General features: G+C 37.3%; 2 protein-coding genes across 5 annotated transcripts in view; one reads left to right on the top strand and one right to left on the bottom strand.

Moving 5' to 3' along the window:
* The window catches only part of LOC101125629 (glycine N-acyltransferase-like protein 2), a 71,775-nt gene that overhangs the window by 11,519 nt on the left and 43,334 nt on the right, over positions 1-16,922 (top strand). The window lies entirely within an intron of this gene.
* LOC101126357 (glycine N-acyltransferase-like protein 1) lies at positions 868-16,346 on the bottom strand. Its single transcript, XM_031016327.3, is given in 8 exon segments — positions 868-1,285; positions 1,489-1,666; positions 1,985-2,111; positions 8,788-8,895; positions 9,402-9,422; positions 13,961-13,962; positions 15,981-16,104; positions 16,323-16,346. Coding segments are annotated over 8 exon segments (1,002 nt in total).

Genomic DNA, 16,922 nt, shown 5'->3' with positions numbered 1-16,922 from the left:
CTTATGATAGTGCTTGGCACGTGTCCTTTCCATCATCTGGATTTTCTGCTTTTTTTATCTGGCTCACTCCTACTCACTCTCCAGTCCTCACCTTAGTGGTCACTTCTCCCAGGAATGCCCCTGACCCCTTAAGATAGCAGTGCTGCAAACACCAAACGCTGAACTTATAACCATACTCACAGGCAACACCTTGCCCTGTGCTGTGCTTCACTAATGACAAGGAAGTAAGAAAGAGTAGGAGAAAGGAGGCACAACAAGTGTCATTTCCATAGTAGAGGCCTCAAGGCCAGCCCACTTGATTCTCTGGAGATTCTTTTCTGCATAACAATGATGAAAGGTAGCCTAGGAAAGCCGTTTGTCTTAGGCTTTACCTTTAATACCTAGCTAGTCACTAAAGTAAGAGGTTGATTCCATTTATGAGCCATTGCCTCATAAATCCATAAATAGGGGTATTTATTTAAAATAAAGTATCCATATAGATTAGGTGTACTTTATTGACAATTTTATTAAAGTCCTTCATTTATCTTCCAGATAGTAGATTCTATCATCCAAGTTTCATAAAGAGTTCTGATTCCCAGAGGTAAGAACTGAGTCTGGCTTTCTAGTTACATGTTTACTGGTAACCCCTTCCTTCCCTACAACACTTATGCATATTTAATGACTATATCCCCCGCTTCCCACTCCAGCCTGGATTGTAAGTTCCTCAACAGCATGGCTGTGTTTTTTAACATCAAGTCTCCATGTGAGAATAGTTCCTGGCATATAATAAATGCTCAATCAACATTTGTAAGTGAAGAAAGCTATTCAGTGGTGTCTGCTTTAATATTAAGAGATGGCTTGCCCAAGATTGCAAAGCACCTTCATTGTCTAAAATGGAACTAGATTCTGTGGGTAGCAGGTCCATTGGTGCCACTCACAGGTGGCCACAAAGGAACCGACCTTCACCAGAAATGTGTGGGTGCCTTTATTTACCTCCAGCACAGAGAGGTAAAATGGAATATTCTTATGACGCAGATATTTCGTGAATCTCATGTTCACCTATGTTACGTTGCCTCTCCTTCAGTATTTTTTCATGCTGTAGGCCATTCCTACTTCACAAGAAGGGTCCATGGTTATCCATGAGACCAGGGCCCCCTGTGGACCCAGGATACAGGCTGCTGGCATGGCTCCTATGCAGCGCTTGATGTAAGGAAGGCTCCTCTCATTCTTCCCTCGCCTCCAGTTGTCATTTACCAGCCCAGAATAAGAGACACCCAGCTTGGCATATTTAAAGTTGGGAGTTTCACTATAGAAAATAAAAAGAAGAGATCCCAGGCACTCCTCTTGTTTGAAGACCTACCATTGCAAAGTTGCGTATTTTGACCATTGACAACCTTTATTCATCACAAGAAAGGAATTCATCCTCTCTTTATTCCAAAACTGATTAATGTGAATTACAAAAAAGTACAAGGAATAGCAATTATAAATGATAAGCACATGTTTTTGTACCTCTCAAATTCATCATCTGGGTGGCCTATCTCATCCCTACTTCCAAGCTTGCTTTTATTGCAGGCATTGAGCTTCAGGATATCTTCCATAATACAGAGGAATGCTCTTGCATGCTCTACCTTCACTGACTTTGAAAATGCAGCTGCTCTTATCCCCTCACCTAAACTTTCTTGAAGACCTGGGAAGAAAGGCAAGAAGGCAATATTGTCAGACGTGATGTTCTCGACTTACACTGCTCCCACCTGATTAATCATCAATGCTTAATAATTCTCAGACTTGAGTTTACACCACAATCAGATGGAGTCCTTGTCACACCACAGATTGTTCTACCTCTCCCATCCCCCAGAGTTTCTGTGAATTTGCATTCCCAATGTAATGATATTGCTAATGGTATTAGTTGAATGCTAATTCAACTAATGAATGAATGAATGGATGCTAATGGTATTAGCTGAAGACTCAATTTGAGAAGCACTACTGCTAGCCCATTTCTTCAGACTCCTCCAAGGGAGTATCTGTTCCCAGTTTATGATTTCACAATTTTTCAAAACTTCTTGTGATTTCTGAGGAGCTTTGGAGAATATATGATACACATTTGTGTATGAATCCATGTTGTCAGTCATATCCTGTATAGGATGGTGAAAGATCAGATCATTCCCTTGAACTTTTTCTTCACCTCCCACTGATTGCAATTATCAGAAAAATGAAAATTCAAAAGAAAATTTTAATGGTGGCCTACGATGGCTGCAGTTGGGCACGTGGATAATAAAACCTAGGCCTATAAGCTACTGCTGACCACTTGCCTGTGTAACTGGAGTTTGTTAAATGTTTCACTGACAGATACTGGTTATAAACCTGCTTATTAGATACAGAACAAAGACAGGATGAAATTAGTCACCCTCCACCAGGCCTTAAGATGCCTCACCTTTCTTTCTACCCACTCAGCTGCACATTTACCTTATTTTATATATAGCATCACCGAGCACCCAGCAGAATCAAAAGATTGCAACAATTGCTTCTCTCCCTGCTTCTCTCACCTCTTGGGTCACACATATCCCCCTGTTATATATACTGTGCCCCACGTAACCTCCTGTGGGACACATTCTGGGTTGTACTGAGTCTGTGTTGCTAGGATTAAATTTTTAAACTTGGCTCAAAGTAAATTTAACTGTGATTTCTCTAATTTTTAGTGCCTACTGTTTCACCAGACACCTAGAATCTGTAGTGTCCTAGAGGGTGGAGGGAAAGGGGCTGTGTTAGAAAACTACTTATTGGGTACTATGCTCACTACCAGGGTGATGGGATATGTCCATCCAGGGCTTGGGCAAGATACTTTAGTGAATACAAACATTAATGAGACATTGCCTTTTCCCAAGGCTACAGGATATCAGCCTACTCAAATAGTGACAATGTCTTTACAGCCAGAAGCCCACAAAATAGAATGAAGTAACTAAATTTTTGGTAGCATTCTGGGTAATTTATGTAGTGTTAGACTCATGGGTTTGAAAGAAAGAGACTTGTGATCCCATTCTGGTAAGCCACAAACTTCATGGCAAGATCAGTATGTGTTTCTCAGGGGAAATATAAACAATAAGTGTGAGAGGTTTAGCAGTGAATGTATTAATATTATGTTGGAAATTGTGTTGTTAAAGAGTAAAAGAAAAAATAGTGTAACTAATTTTAAAGAAACCTTCAAGAATTTGAGGGTGCTTTTATAAATGCAAGTTCCTGAATATGGCCAAAACCAAAATCTCAGTGAATTTAAAAGAGTAGATGTTTTAAAAGACTCAATTTTAAAAGAGTGACTGAAAATGGCCAAGTAAATATTCAAAGAATTATAAAAAGAATATCAAAGTAAACTAGTAAAAAACAAATGGAGCTATTTATAAAAATGAAAGCTATAAATAATGAAATGGAGAACAAGACATAGTGCAAAGGATATATAAAGCCAAAAGTTCATTTTTAAATGGCAAAAGAGAGAGAGAAGAAGAGAGAGAGGGACATACTTCTGGTAAGTCATTTTAAGGAAATACAAGAGAAAAAGGAAAAAGCAAAAATAAAAAAATAAGCACAGAGTATGAGAGATGAGAACAGAAACAGAGAAAAGAAAAAAGAATTATAATAGAAGATTATATACTACTCCAAGACAACATATTTACTGATAAAAGAAATGGATGTTATCCCTCAAGAATAAACTATCAAAATTGACTTTCAAAAAAACAGAAAACCTCAACAAACTAATAGAAAACATTGGAAATTAAATTAAACATCTACCATTTAAAAAGTGAACAAGTATTATGGCCTCCTGCTCCATCCATATTGCTACAAAGAACAATATTTTATTCTTTTCTATTGCTGCGTGGTATTCCATAGGAATATATGTACCAAGTATTTTTTTAATCCAATCTACCATTGATGGGCACCTGGGTTGATTTCATTTATTTCCTATTGTGAACAGTGCAGCAATGAACATACAACAGGGTGTGTCATTTTGGTAGAATGATTCATTTTCTTTTGGCTAGTTACCTAGTAATGGCATTGCTGGGTCAAATGGTAACTCTGTTTTAAGTTCTCTAAGAAATTTCCAGACTACTTTCCACAGTGCAATAATCCTAAGCAAATTAATGCTGTAACAGAAAACTAAATATCACATGTTCTCACTCGTAACTGGGAACTAAGCTTTGACCATACATGGACATAAATGTGGGAACAATAGACACTGTGGACTACTAGAGGGTGGAGGGAAAGGGGCTGGGTTAGAAAACTAACTATTGGGTATGTGCTCACTACCAGGGTGATAAGATCTGTCCATACTCCAAGACTTATCATCATGTAATATTCCCATGTAACAAATCTGCACATGTAACCCCTGTATCTAAAAGGAAAGTTGAAATTAAAAAATAAAAAGTAGCCAAAATCAGATTATTTTATATTTAAATTCTACATAAGCCAAAAACAAACACATAATTTTAATACTAGACTTTGGTAACAGATGAAAAGCTCCTAATGCCAAATCTGGCAAGGAAATAACAAAAAGAGAATTATTGCCCATATTCCCTTATGAATACAGATACAAAAATTCTGAATAAAATATTCGGTAGTATATCAGAAGGATGTGAACATGAACAGTTTGTTTTAGAAAGGCCAGAATGGCTTTGATCAGAAGATCTTTTAGTGTAATAAATTAAAGGAGGAAAAATTTCATGACTATATAAATTGCCAAAAAAAAGAGACAAAAATGAAATAAGATAAAATTTACCCTCCATTCTAAATATAAGTTCTATGAATGTAGGAACAAGAGGAAAATGCTCTAAACCTGTAAAGATAGAATCAAATGTAGTTCAGATGTAAGTTGTTATAGCTATTTCATTAAAATCAGGAATGAGACAAGAATAGAACTATTATTTTTGTTAGTTGATATTGTTTTCTTAGGTTGTACATTATGCAATAAGGCAAGAAACTAAAAACCCATATAAATACTGGCAAAGAAGCAGCAAATTACTTTGTTTGTAGAGTACAGTATTACGCATTTAGAAAATCCAAGAGACTTTGAAAAAACACAAAAACAAATAACACCCCCCCACACACACACACACAAAAACAGGTTTTAAAGAACAGTGTGACATATTTGGAAATCAAGAATACAAATTAAAAGCAATAACAAAATAATAATGCTCAGAAATAGAAATGGAAAAATAATTTAATATTCTTCACAAATAGTATAAAATACTTAAGGGTAAACTTAATGGAAAATCACATAGTTTACCACAGGAAAACAATAAAATTTTGCCAGATGGCATAGAACAAAAACTGAAAAAAGTGAAAAAAAAGAGCATATTTGTAGATGAAAAGATTTAGTATCACAAAAAAATTAATCCTTCCACAATTGTCTAAAAAAGCTCCTCCAACAACAATCACAATCGCAATAATTAGTTGGGGTAGTTGGTGGGGAACTGGAAAAATTAGTTGATGTTCACATAGTTCTTAAATTTATAAGAAAAAGGAAAATAAGAAAAACTTTGTTAGGTTGTACATTATGCAATTGCATACCTTGCATAATGTACAATGTACGCAATTGCATACATTGCATAATGTACGTACATTGCATAATGTACAATGGTGAACCCTCCCCTTGGTGAAGGGTGATTTGCTTTATTAGATATTAAAATTTATCACAAAAACAATGAAATAGCATGAGAAAAGACTAGAAACAAATACAGAAATAGATACAAAAATATATAAACATGTTATATGACAAAATAGAGATTTATGTTTCAGTAGTGGAATCACTTAATAAATAGTAGTAATGTAATTAGCCAGCCATAAGGAAGAAAAATATAAAAGAATGTTAATTCATGCTATTCAAAAATATATTCCAAGTAGAATGAATATTGATATGTCAAAAGTAAAAATTAATTCACTGTAAGATTAAATAAGAAAACACTTGTATGATCTTGGAGTAGGAAAAATCTTCCTAATTATTAATAAAAAAAACCAAAAACTCAGAGGACATAGTGAAAAAGATAATACATTTGATTACATGAAAATTAAAAATTTCTTCATGTCAAAATCTCCATCAATCAAGTAGAAAATAATTCTAAATTGGGCAACAAATTTGTAGCATACACCTTGTGTTACTATCCCTAGTATCCAAAACACTTACAGAATTTTAAGAATGACACAAAACCCCAGTGTAAAAATGGCCAAACAATATAAACAGTTCAGAAGTAAACCCCCAATGACTGATAAACATATGAAAATATAATATGTTGAATATTAATAGGGAAATGCAAATTAAATCTACAATAAGATGCCATCTTTCACCCACCAGTTTGGCATAAATTGAAAAGGGACAACATTCAGTGCTGGTGAGAACGTGAGGAAACAATTCTTCCACACATTGCTAATGGAAATAAAACTGTGGACTCCTTTGTGGCAGTGCCTACTTAGGATAAGGTAAACTCTAACTTGGAGATATCCCTTTTGGAAATCAATTGTATTGAGAAAAGTTTCCAGGATGTAAAGACATGTATACAAGGATGTTTATTGAAGCATTGTTTGTAGTGGCAAAGAAGTATGAACAATTTGAACCCAACAGCAAGAGAATGACTGCCTAAATAGCATTGCATTGACTCTATGGAATGCCACAGTTATTAAAATGAATATGTTAATGCTGCATTGATTCACCCGAAGGGATGTCCATACGTGAAAGGCAAATTAAAAAGTGATGACAGAAGAGATCATCAGTGATTATCCCTTTGTGTGTTAATATGGGCAAGGACACTGATTACCCCAAGGGGTAGAAAAGGAGGAGAGGAGAGGAGGGGGAGGAGAGAAGTTATTAACTTCTTAAAATCATGTTGGATTTTTCCACTTGTATAATCAGCATATATTATCTTTGAGATTAAAAACCAATTAAGAAAAAGTTACTTTTTTTCTAGATAAATTCTCCTGCATCCCACCCTGAAAAGTTTTACTCAAAATCAAATTGACTTTCAATACTGAAAGAAACGTGGTATACTATGGAATCAGACTAGATGAATGTATTTCCAAGTAAATTGCAGCATATTTCATTATTTCCATTTCTTTGGTCATATATGTGTGGCATTCAACTTTTATATTTTCATATTTTTGTTTATTGACTAACTTTATAAAAACTAGCCTTGTTCAAAGCAATGCATATATGAAGTTACGGTTTGATGCTATAGTTACATTGCTAAAATACACATAATAACTACAAAGTTACTGAAATAAAAAGAACTTCTTGACCTCCTACAATTATTTAGAATATCACACTTTTAAGAAATTGGACCATGGATTAAATAAACTAAGCATTAACCTTTGATCCCAAATTATCAGGAAGCCAGGAGATCAAACGAACATCCCCAGGGAAGGTGTTAGGCTCAGCCTGGTTCCCATCCCCTTTACCCCTATGTTCCTCAAGCTAGGGTCATTTTGTCGCTTTCTGCATCCCAATCCTGACCCAATGTGCAAACTAGTCTTGACCTGGGGTGGCTTATTATTATTTGGAGGCTCAGTGTCTATACCCACATGAAGCTGGGCTGGCCATGAGGCTTCAGTTCACTAACCAGATATGCATAAAACACACACAAAAAAGGGGGAGTCTTTAGGACAAAAAAATAGACCTAGGTTTGTATTACTATTTCAGCTTAATCGTGTATTCCTTGTATGTCCTCAGCCAACAATGGCCAATTCTGGTAGATACTATTTAAAATTATGTGCTATGTACTAAGTGTTTAACATACAGTATCTCATTTAAACCTTGTGTAATCCTCTGAAGAAGATCCTCTTATTTTTCCCATTTTAACAGATGATGAAACTCAGAGAAGGGCCTATGGTTATATAGCTAATAAAACTGGCAGAGTCCAATGAACTTGAATTCAGATTGGACAATGCTTTAACATCTGGTATCCAGCAGCTATGTGATTTAATATTTCTCAGTGTCATTTCCTCATGTCTAAATTGGAAATATTAATGGTCACTTAATAAGATTGTTCTGTTGATGACATCCACTAACAAAAGACGTGCTTCCATATAGTTGACACACAGTAATTATGAGTCCTTGAGTCCCTTCCCTGATTCCTGAGAAATAACATTTTTTTTTTTAAGACAGGATCCCACTCTGTTGCCTAGGCTTCAGTACAGTGGTGTGATCTTGGCTCAATACAACCTCGACCTCCTGGGGCTCAAGCCATCCTCCCACCTCAGCCTCCTGAGTAGCTAGGAGTATAAACATGTACCACCATGCCCTGCTAATTTTGTTTATTTTCTGTAGAGATGAGGTCTCACTATGTTGCACAGGCTGGTCTCAAACTCCTGGACTCAAGTGATCCTCCTGCCTTGGCCTCCCAAAGTGCTGGGATTACAGGTAGAAGACACCATGCTTGGCCCTGAGAGGTAATTTTACTGGTAGACTTCTGCCTTGGTTTTTGTTTCTAAGCCACTGTTCTGATATCTCAGACACCCAACTTTTCCTGTAAATTGGCCTCCTTTCAGCCCCTGCAGGTGACCCCTGCCACCTCAAAGGGCCCTTAATCTATGAGTGTCAGCCTTGTCCTTTTCCTCCCCTTCCCCCTCCACCCCTTTTCCCAGAAGAGTCCTATGCTTTACACGAAGGGTGGGAACACGTGGCACTCATGCAAGGTGCCAAGTACTGAAGGAGTGTTTTAAAATACTCACGTTTCCTTTCACCCTATAAAAGCAGCCCTGGTGTCTGAACTGGTTAGTTCCTCAGGCCCTTTGGGCCTGCCTGGCTCCACTAGTCCCTGTTTGTGTGCCTACCTGTTTTGGTGGTTGGATAATAACTATCTGATATTCGGGCCAGGAGTCCACCAGCACCTCCATGTTGAAGGGGTTCCTATGATTGATGTGATACACACAGCCATATACATGAGGGAGAGATGGAAAGGACTAGGAGAGGTTGAGATCCCTAGAGATGGGGATCTGGATGTGAATAGGAAGAGAAAAACGGAGGTCAAAAGACAGTACTGGGACCAAGTCAGTAATGGTGAGATGAGCAGCATCTCCAGGACCATACTGATGGACGTGAAGTTACCAGCAAGCAGGCAGAACTCACAGATAGGTGTCCTTGTGATACCAAAGAGCTACTGTGCACTCGCTTGGCACTTGTCAATGCTCTCAGCACTTACATTGTATGGATTTATTCAGTGTTCACAACAATTTTAAGAGGTAGGTGCTAATATTATTCCCATTTCATTGATGAAAAGATCAAAGGTAAATGCACAGAAAGGTAAAGAAACATGCACAAAGCCATCTGACTCTCCCACTGCCCCCTCACCTTCAGGGACTCAGGAATGCTCATGGCCAGGGATTCATACAGGGCCAGCAGCATCTGGGAATTATTCAGCAGGATCATTTTAAGGGATGCTTCATTCCTTGAGCCCTTCAAGAAGAACCTAAAAAGTTAATAAGTGAAGGAAAAATGTTAAGGGAACAAATGAATTTAAAATACACTTTATACATCTCCATTCAAGTAACACTCATGAAGTAGGTACTGTCAGTATCACCCTCATTCTAAATATACCAAATCTCAGAGAGATTAAGTAAATTTCTCAAGTTCTTACAGAGATAAATGTCAGTCAGATTTTGAAACCATATATGAATGGCTCCAAACCCCATGCCCTTTCTCCCTGGTGGAATGAATTAAAAGTGAATATTAAGAGTTCTGTGAGGTTCCCAAATGCCTGTAGCAGAACACTCCACCACCATCATCATAACTTTTTCCCTGTATTTTGGTCATCAGATGCCTGAGAAGTATTCTTTCATCTGGAATAGAAAATATCAGCCCTCGCATCCCTTGTAAGTTGGATTCCTAGGTATTTTATTCTCTTTGAAGCAATTGTGAATGGGAGTTCACTCATTATTTGGCTCTCTGTTTGTCTGTTATTGGTGTATAAGAATGCTTGTGATTTTTGCACATTGATTTTGTATCCTGAGACTTTGCTGAAGTTCCTTAACAGCTTAAAATTTTTCGCTGAGACAATGGGGTTTTCTAAATGTACAATCATATCATCTGCAAACAGGGACAATTTGACTTCCTCTTTTCCTAATTGAATACTCTTTATTTCTTTCTCCTGCCTGACTGTCCTGGTCAGAACTTCCAATACTATGTTGAATAGGAGTGGTGAAAGAGGGCATCCCTGTCTTGTGCCAGTTTTCAAAGGGAATGCTTCCAGTTTTTGCCTATTCAGTATGATAGTGGCCGTGGGTTTGTCATAAATAGCTCTTATTATTTTGAGATACGTCCCATCAATACCTAGTTTATTGAGAGTTTTTAGCATGAAGGACTGTTGAATTTTGTCGAAAGCTTTTTCTGCATCAATTGAGATAATCATGTGGCTTTTGTCTTTGGTTGTGTTTATATGATGGATTACGTTTATTGATTTGTGCATGTTGAATCAGCCTTGCATCCCAGGGATGAAGCCCACTTGATCGTGGTGGATACGCTTTTTGATGTGCTGCTGGATTCGGTTTGCTGGTATTTTATTGAGGATTTTTGCATCAATGTTCATCTGGTATATTGGTCTAAAATTCTCTTTCTTTGTTGTGTCTGTGCCAGGCTTTGGTATCAGGATGATGAGGTCCTCATAAAATGAGTTAGAGAAGATTCCCTCTTTTTTTATTGATTGGAATAGTTTCAGAAGGAATGGTACCAGCTCCTCCTTGTACCTCTGATAGAATTCAGCTGTGAATCCATCTGATCCTGGACTTTTTTTGGTTGGTAGGCTATTGATACTTGTCTCAATTTCAGAGCCTGTTATTGGTCTATTCAGGGATTCAACTTCTTTTTGGTTTAGTCTTGGGAGGGTGTATGTGTCCAGGAATTTATCCATTTCTTCTAGATTTTCAAGTTATTTGTGTAGAGGTTTTTATAGTATTCTCTGACGGTAGTTTGTATTTCTGTGGGATTGGTGGTGATATCCCCTTTATCATTGTTTATTGCATCTATTTGATTCTTCTCTCTTTTCTTCTTAATTAGTCTTGCTATTGGTCTATCAATTTTGTTGATCTTTTCAAAAAACCAGCTCCTGGATTCATTGATTTTTTTGAAGGAGAACTACAAACCACTGCTCAACAAAATAAAAGAGGACACAAACTAATGGAAGAACATTCCATGCTCATGGATAGAAAGAATCAATATTGTGAAAATGTCCATGTTGCCCAAGGTAATTTATAGATTCAATGCCATCCCCATAAAGCTATCAATGACTTTCTTCACAGAATTGGAAAAAAATACTTGAAAGTTCATATGCAATCAGAAAAGAACCCACATTGCCAAGACAACCCTAAGCAAAAAGAACAAAGCTGGAGGCATCACACTACCTGACTTCAAACTATACTACAAGGCTACAGTAACCAAAACAGCATGGCACCAAAACAGAGATATAGACCAATGGAACAGAACAGAGCCTTCAGAAATAACACCACACATCTACAACCATCTGATCTTTGATAAACCTGACAAAAACAATCAATGGGGAAAGGAATCCCTATTTAATAAATGGTATTGGGAAAACTGGCTAGCCATATGTAGAAAGCTGAAACTGGATCCCTTCCTTACACTTTATACAAAAATTAATTCAAGATGGATCAAATACTTAAATGTTGGACCTAAACCCATAAAAACCATAGAAGAAAACTTAGGCAATACCATTCAGGACATCGGCATGGGCAAGGACTTCATGACTAAAACCCCAAAAGCAATGGCAACAAAAGCCAGAATAGACAAATGGGATCTTATTAAACTAAAGAGCTCCTGCATGGCAAAAGAAACTACCATCAGAGCGAACAGACAACCAACAGAATGGGGGAAAATTTTTGCAATCTACCCATCTGACAGAGGGCTAATATCCAGAATCTACAAAGAACTCAGGCAAATTTATAAGAAAAAAATCAAACAACCCCATCAAAAAGTGGGCAAAGGATATGAACAGACACTTCTCAAAAGAAGACATTTATGCAGCCAACAGACACATGAAAAAATGCACATCATCACTGGTCATCAGAGAAATGCTAATCAAAACCACAATGAGATACCATCTCACACCAGTTAGAATGGTGATCATTAAAAAGTCAGGAAACAACAGGTGCTGGACAGGATATGGAGAAATAGGAACACTTTTACACTGTTGGTGGGAGTGTAAACTAGCTCAGCCATTGTGGAAGACAGTGCAGTGATTCCTCAGGGATCTAGAACTAGAAATACCATTTGACTCAGCGATCCCATTACTGGGTATATACCCAAAGGATTATAAATCATGCTACTATAAGGACACATGCACACATATGTTTATTGAGGCACTATTCACAATAGCAAAGACTTGGAACCAACCCAAATGTCCATGGACTGGATTAAGCAAATGTGGCACATATACACCATGGAATACTATGCAGCCATTAAAAAGGATGAGTTCATGTCCTTTGTAGGGACATTGATGAAGCTGGAAACCATCATTCTGAGCAAACTATCACAAGGACAGAAAACCAAACACCACATGTTCTCACTCATAGGTGGGAATTGAACACTTGGGCACAAGGTGGGGAACATCACACACTGGGGCCTGTCGTGGGGTGGAGGGAGGGCGGAGGGATGGCATTAAGAGAAATAACTATTGTAGATGATGAGTTAATGGGTGCAGCACACCAACATGGCACATGTATACATATGTAACAAACCTGCACGTTGTGCACATGTTCCCTAGAACTTAAAGTATAATAATAAAAAAAAAATCAGCCTTCTAAAAACAGTTTTGACTGGAAAGCTTAGAACGGGAGTTGGCACAGATTTTCTTTAGTTTCTTAGGGCCAAATATTTCAGACCTATGGCCATTTTGGAACTTGTCCCAGTTTCATTACAAAAATTTTAAAAAAATTAATAATTTTGACACATATCTGTAAACTTCCATTGAAATAACATTCAGAATTCTTAGAAATGTGCCAATTATTAACAATAACTTGGAGAAGGTTATCATCACAACTGATAGTTTCAAGGCTTAGGCTGGTTCCAAATTTCAGTTCTGTCTCCTACTTCTTTGTTAAGTTGTTTAATCAATCAGAACCTCAAAGTGTTTTCTGACCACTTTGGAACTGGAAATTAGAATACATGTTTTCCAGAGGAATGAGATTACACAATGTAATACATATAAAATGCATGCCTGGCATGAAGTGAGAACAATATTTAACATATGTTAGTTTTTTTAATTGACTTCATAATAATCAACATGTCGTATATAGATTTAACAATTAAATCCAACAATGTAAAAATAATCAAAAATGTGAAGAACTTACAACAAACTTAGTTAATGTAAGAGAAGTAACCCACGGATCAGATATTTGAAACAATCATTAGCAAATTAGTTAATACAGATGTTTGAAATTTTTTATCTTTGAAGGTTAAATAGTTAACTAATATGTCTTAAGTAATAGGCAAGGTGACATATTTTGTCTTGTCTGAGGTCAAAGGCCTCAAAGTTAAACTACGTTCTGTAGCTAGGTGAAGCAATATTTAAACAAAGGCATCCTTTTGCAAGAGCTCAGAATTTCACAATGTTTGAATACTCAAGGAAATTTTAGTAAATAGAACTGGATCTCTGACATGAGCCTATCCCCTGTTTGACTCTGCTGTTTTTGTAGTTGTAAAACAAAGAAACAAACAAACAAAAAAACTGGTCTTTTTTTTTCCCACCTCCAACAGAGCTTTCTTTGCTGTTTCTCACCTGATTTAACTAAAATTACCCATACACTTGTGTTTTACTATTGTCTTCTCCTTTAAAGTTTTGGTAAAAATTTTGGAAGTTTTAATTCAAGATCTACCATGCTGTATCACACCCCACAAAAAACTTGTGTTCCATCTGCCTTGAGAATATTGTAGCCTTGGCTGATACATGAGAACAACCCCCACACTAATCAGCTGCCACATCTTCGTCCAAAATACCTCTCCTATCCATTCCCTACTCCATCCCCTTGCAATGACCTTAGTTCAGGGCCTCCTCCTCCTCATACTTAATATTGCTCTTATGACCCCATCCTGGCCTCAGCTTCTAACATCTACCCAAATAAAAGTGTTCTCTACCCATATTCTTAACATCAACATTTCTTTTTTAAATTAGGAAGCTGCTAAAATCCTGGGTAGACCCCTCCCCCATACTCTTTAAGAAATTGTTGGCCGGGCACGGTGGCTCACGCCTGTAATCCCAGCACTTCGGGAGGCCGAGGTGGGCGGATCACGAGGTCAGGAGATCAAGACTATCCTGGCTAACATGGTGAAACCCCGTCTCTACTAAAAATACAAAAAATTAGCTGGGCAAGGTGGCGGGCACCTGCAGTCCCAGTTACTTGGGAGGCTGAGGCAGGAGAATGGCATGAGCCCGGGAGGCGGAGCTTGCAGTGAGCCGAGATCGCGCCACTGCACTCCAGCCTGGAAGACAGAGCAAGACTCAGTCTCCAAAAAAAAAAAAAAAACAAGAAAAAAAGAAATTGTTGTGAAGTACACATAACACAAAACTGTTTAACCATACAATTCACATTCACAATGTACATTCACAATGCTCTACAAGCATCACCACCATCCATTTCCAGAATGTTTTTGTCATCTCAAACAGAAACTGTACCCATTAAAACACAATTACTCGTTCCCTGTATCTAGTCGCTGGTAACTTTTATTTTACTTTATGACTCTAGGAATTTGCCTATTCTAGGTACTTCATATAAATGGAATCCTATAATATTTATACTTTTGGGTGTGGGTTATTTCACATAATGTTTTCAAGGTTCACATATGTTGTATTACATGTCAGAATTTCATTCCTTAACTGGAATAATTTTGCATATATAAATATGAAACATAAGTTTAAAGTACACTGAAGAGAAATAATAAATTTGTGAATGACAGTTAGTAAATATGAGTTGCACACAGACAATTGTCACTGTGAAGACTATAGAAAAGCAATTATAATGAATGATGGGTAAAAAAAGCAAAATATATAACGTGTATATATCTTCCCAAAATATGTATGCACATGGACAAGGACTTGAAGGGAATAAATAAACATGAAAATTGTTTTGGGTGGTGAAAGAATGTGTGATTTATTTCTTATTTCAGAATTTTCTGTAGTACCATTCACATGTTTTTTATTTTTATGCAAGATTGAAAAAAAAATGGAAGGGACTGGAACCATAGTTAAAGATGAGAATTATGAAAACAGAATAAATGCTATTTTTCTTTATTTTTTTCCCCAGCAGTCCCACCAGCTATCAAGTTTCCCCTTTTATAAGGGGGAGGAAAAACCTCCCCATGTCCCATGATTGTTTACATGCCTAATCCTGTCACCCACAGCCATCAACAAAGAGTGCAAGGCAGATTATTCTAAAGAGAATAACAGTTGACATCCCATACTGCCAAACTCGTTCTTAGCCAAAAGGGACTTTACTGAGGACCCTCATTTTTAAATGTACTTCAATGCATTGTTGTTCATTTGAAATGTTCCACTCTAAGTTATCTTTAGTAAGATTTTGCCATTTCTGTAAGACTTTACTGCCTCACAGGCCTAATGTATAAACCAGAAGGAACTCAGTTTTCCAGAAATTCAGGATTCCATTTTTACCTAACATACTGGCTTTACTCTCAGGTTCTCCTAGCCAGTGATTTTTCCTACCCAGGTGCACAGGAAAAATGAAACAAAGGGGTACACCAAAATCCCTGTGAATTTTCAAAAGCCAAATTTTATAAATTCTGCAACATTACTGCTTATTACCAGTTCTTTTCTGACTCAGTCAGCTGTTAGAGGCCTCTAAGGGGATCGAAGCCAGCTAATTCTTAGATCAAATTCATTCCTAGACGCAGTCCATTTTCTGTTGCAACTCCAAACCCAGTTTGGATCACAAATTTGCTCAAGGAAATTCAGAGAGCTCAAAACAAAAATGTGTGAAGATCCAAAATGCGAGAGGGAGCTTACCTATGATCCTCAGCTGCTCTGAGAGATCAATGGACACAAGCGGATCCCGCATGTACCATCCTTGTTCACTTAGCGCTCCTGGGAATACTAGAAGCTCCACTTCAGATCCTGCTTCTGACACAGTCTGATAAAAGAAAAACTTCAGCTGAATTAAATTTAAAGGAGTTTAATTGAGCAATGAAGAATTCTGGAATCTGGCAGCCTTCAGGATAACAGCAGATTCACAGAGGCTCCAGGGGTGACTTGTGGTCAAAACAAATTTATAGGCAAAAAAAGTAAAGTGATGTAAAGGAACGGGAAGTGAAGTACAGAAACTGAGATTGGTTACAACTGGGTGTTTGCCTTGTATGAACACAGTTTGAACATTCAGCAGTCTATCAGTGGTTGAAGTATGGCTGCTGGGATTGGCCAACATTCAAGTATAGTTACAGGTGCACACTACTAAATTAGGTTTTCAATTTTGTCTGACTATTAAGGTAGGTTACTGTTCACCCACAAGGACTGAAATGTAGAAGTACAGAGTCCTTCTCAGACTGTATTTAGTTTGCTTTAACACTTTGTAGCAAAATTTATTGAAACTATTGTCTATACATGCTATCTCCAATTCCCCTCCTAATCTTATCTAATTGGGATTTTGCTGCTACCATTCTACTGAAACACTTTTTAAAGCCATCAGTGATCTCTATGTTATTAAATCACATGATAAATTATTGCTTCTCATCTTAATAGATCATTCTTTAATGGACTTTCTTCACTTGGTTTCCAAGACAGCACACTCTCTTGGTTTTCCTTTAACTTCACTTGTTACTTCTTCGCAGTCTCCTCTGTGGACCCTTCTTTTCTCCCCAATTTCTTAATTTTGCATCACTTCAAAGATCAATCATTGGCTCTCATTTGTATCCACACCTTCCCCCTGGTGATCCCATCTGGTCCCATGACTTT

The sequence above is a fragment of the Gorilla gorilla genome, chromosome 9 (genome assembly GCF_029281585.2).
Source record: "Gorilla gorilla gorilla isolate KB3781 chromosome 9, NHGRI_mGorGor1-v2.1_pri, whole genome shotgun sequence".
Taxonomy (NCBI): Eukaryota; Metazoa; Chordata; class Mammalia; order Primates; family Hominidae; genus Gorilla; species Gorilla gorilla.
The sequence above is the reverse complement of the archived record's forward strand: the minus strand, read 5'-3'. Positions and strand labels throughout refer to the sequence as shown.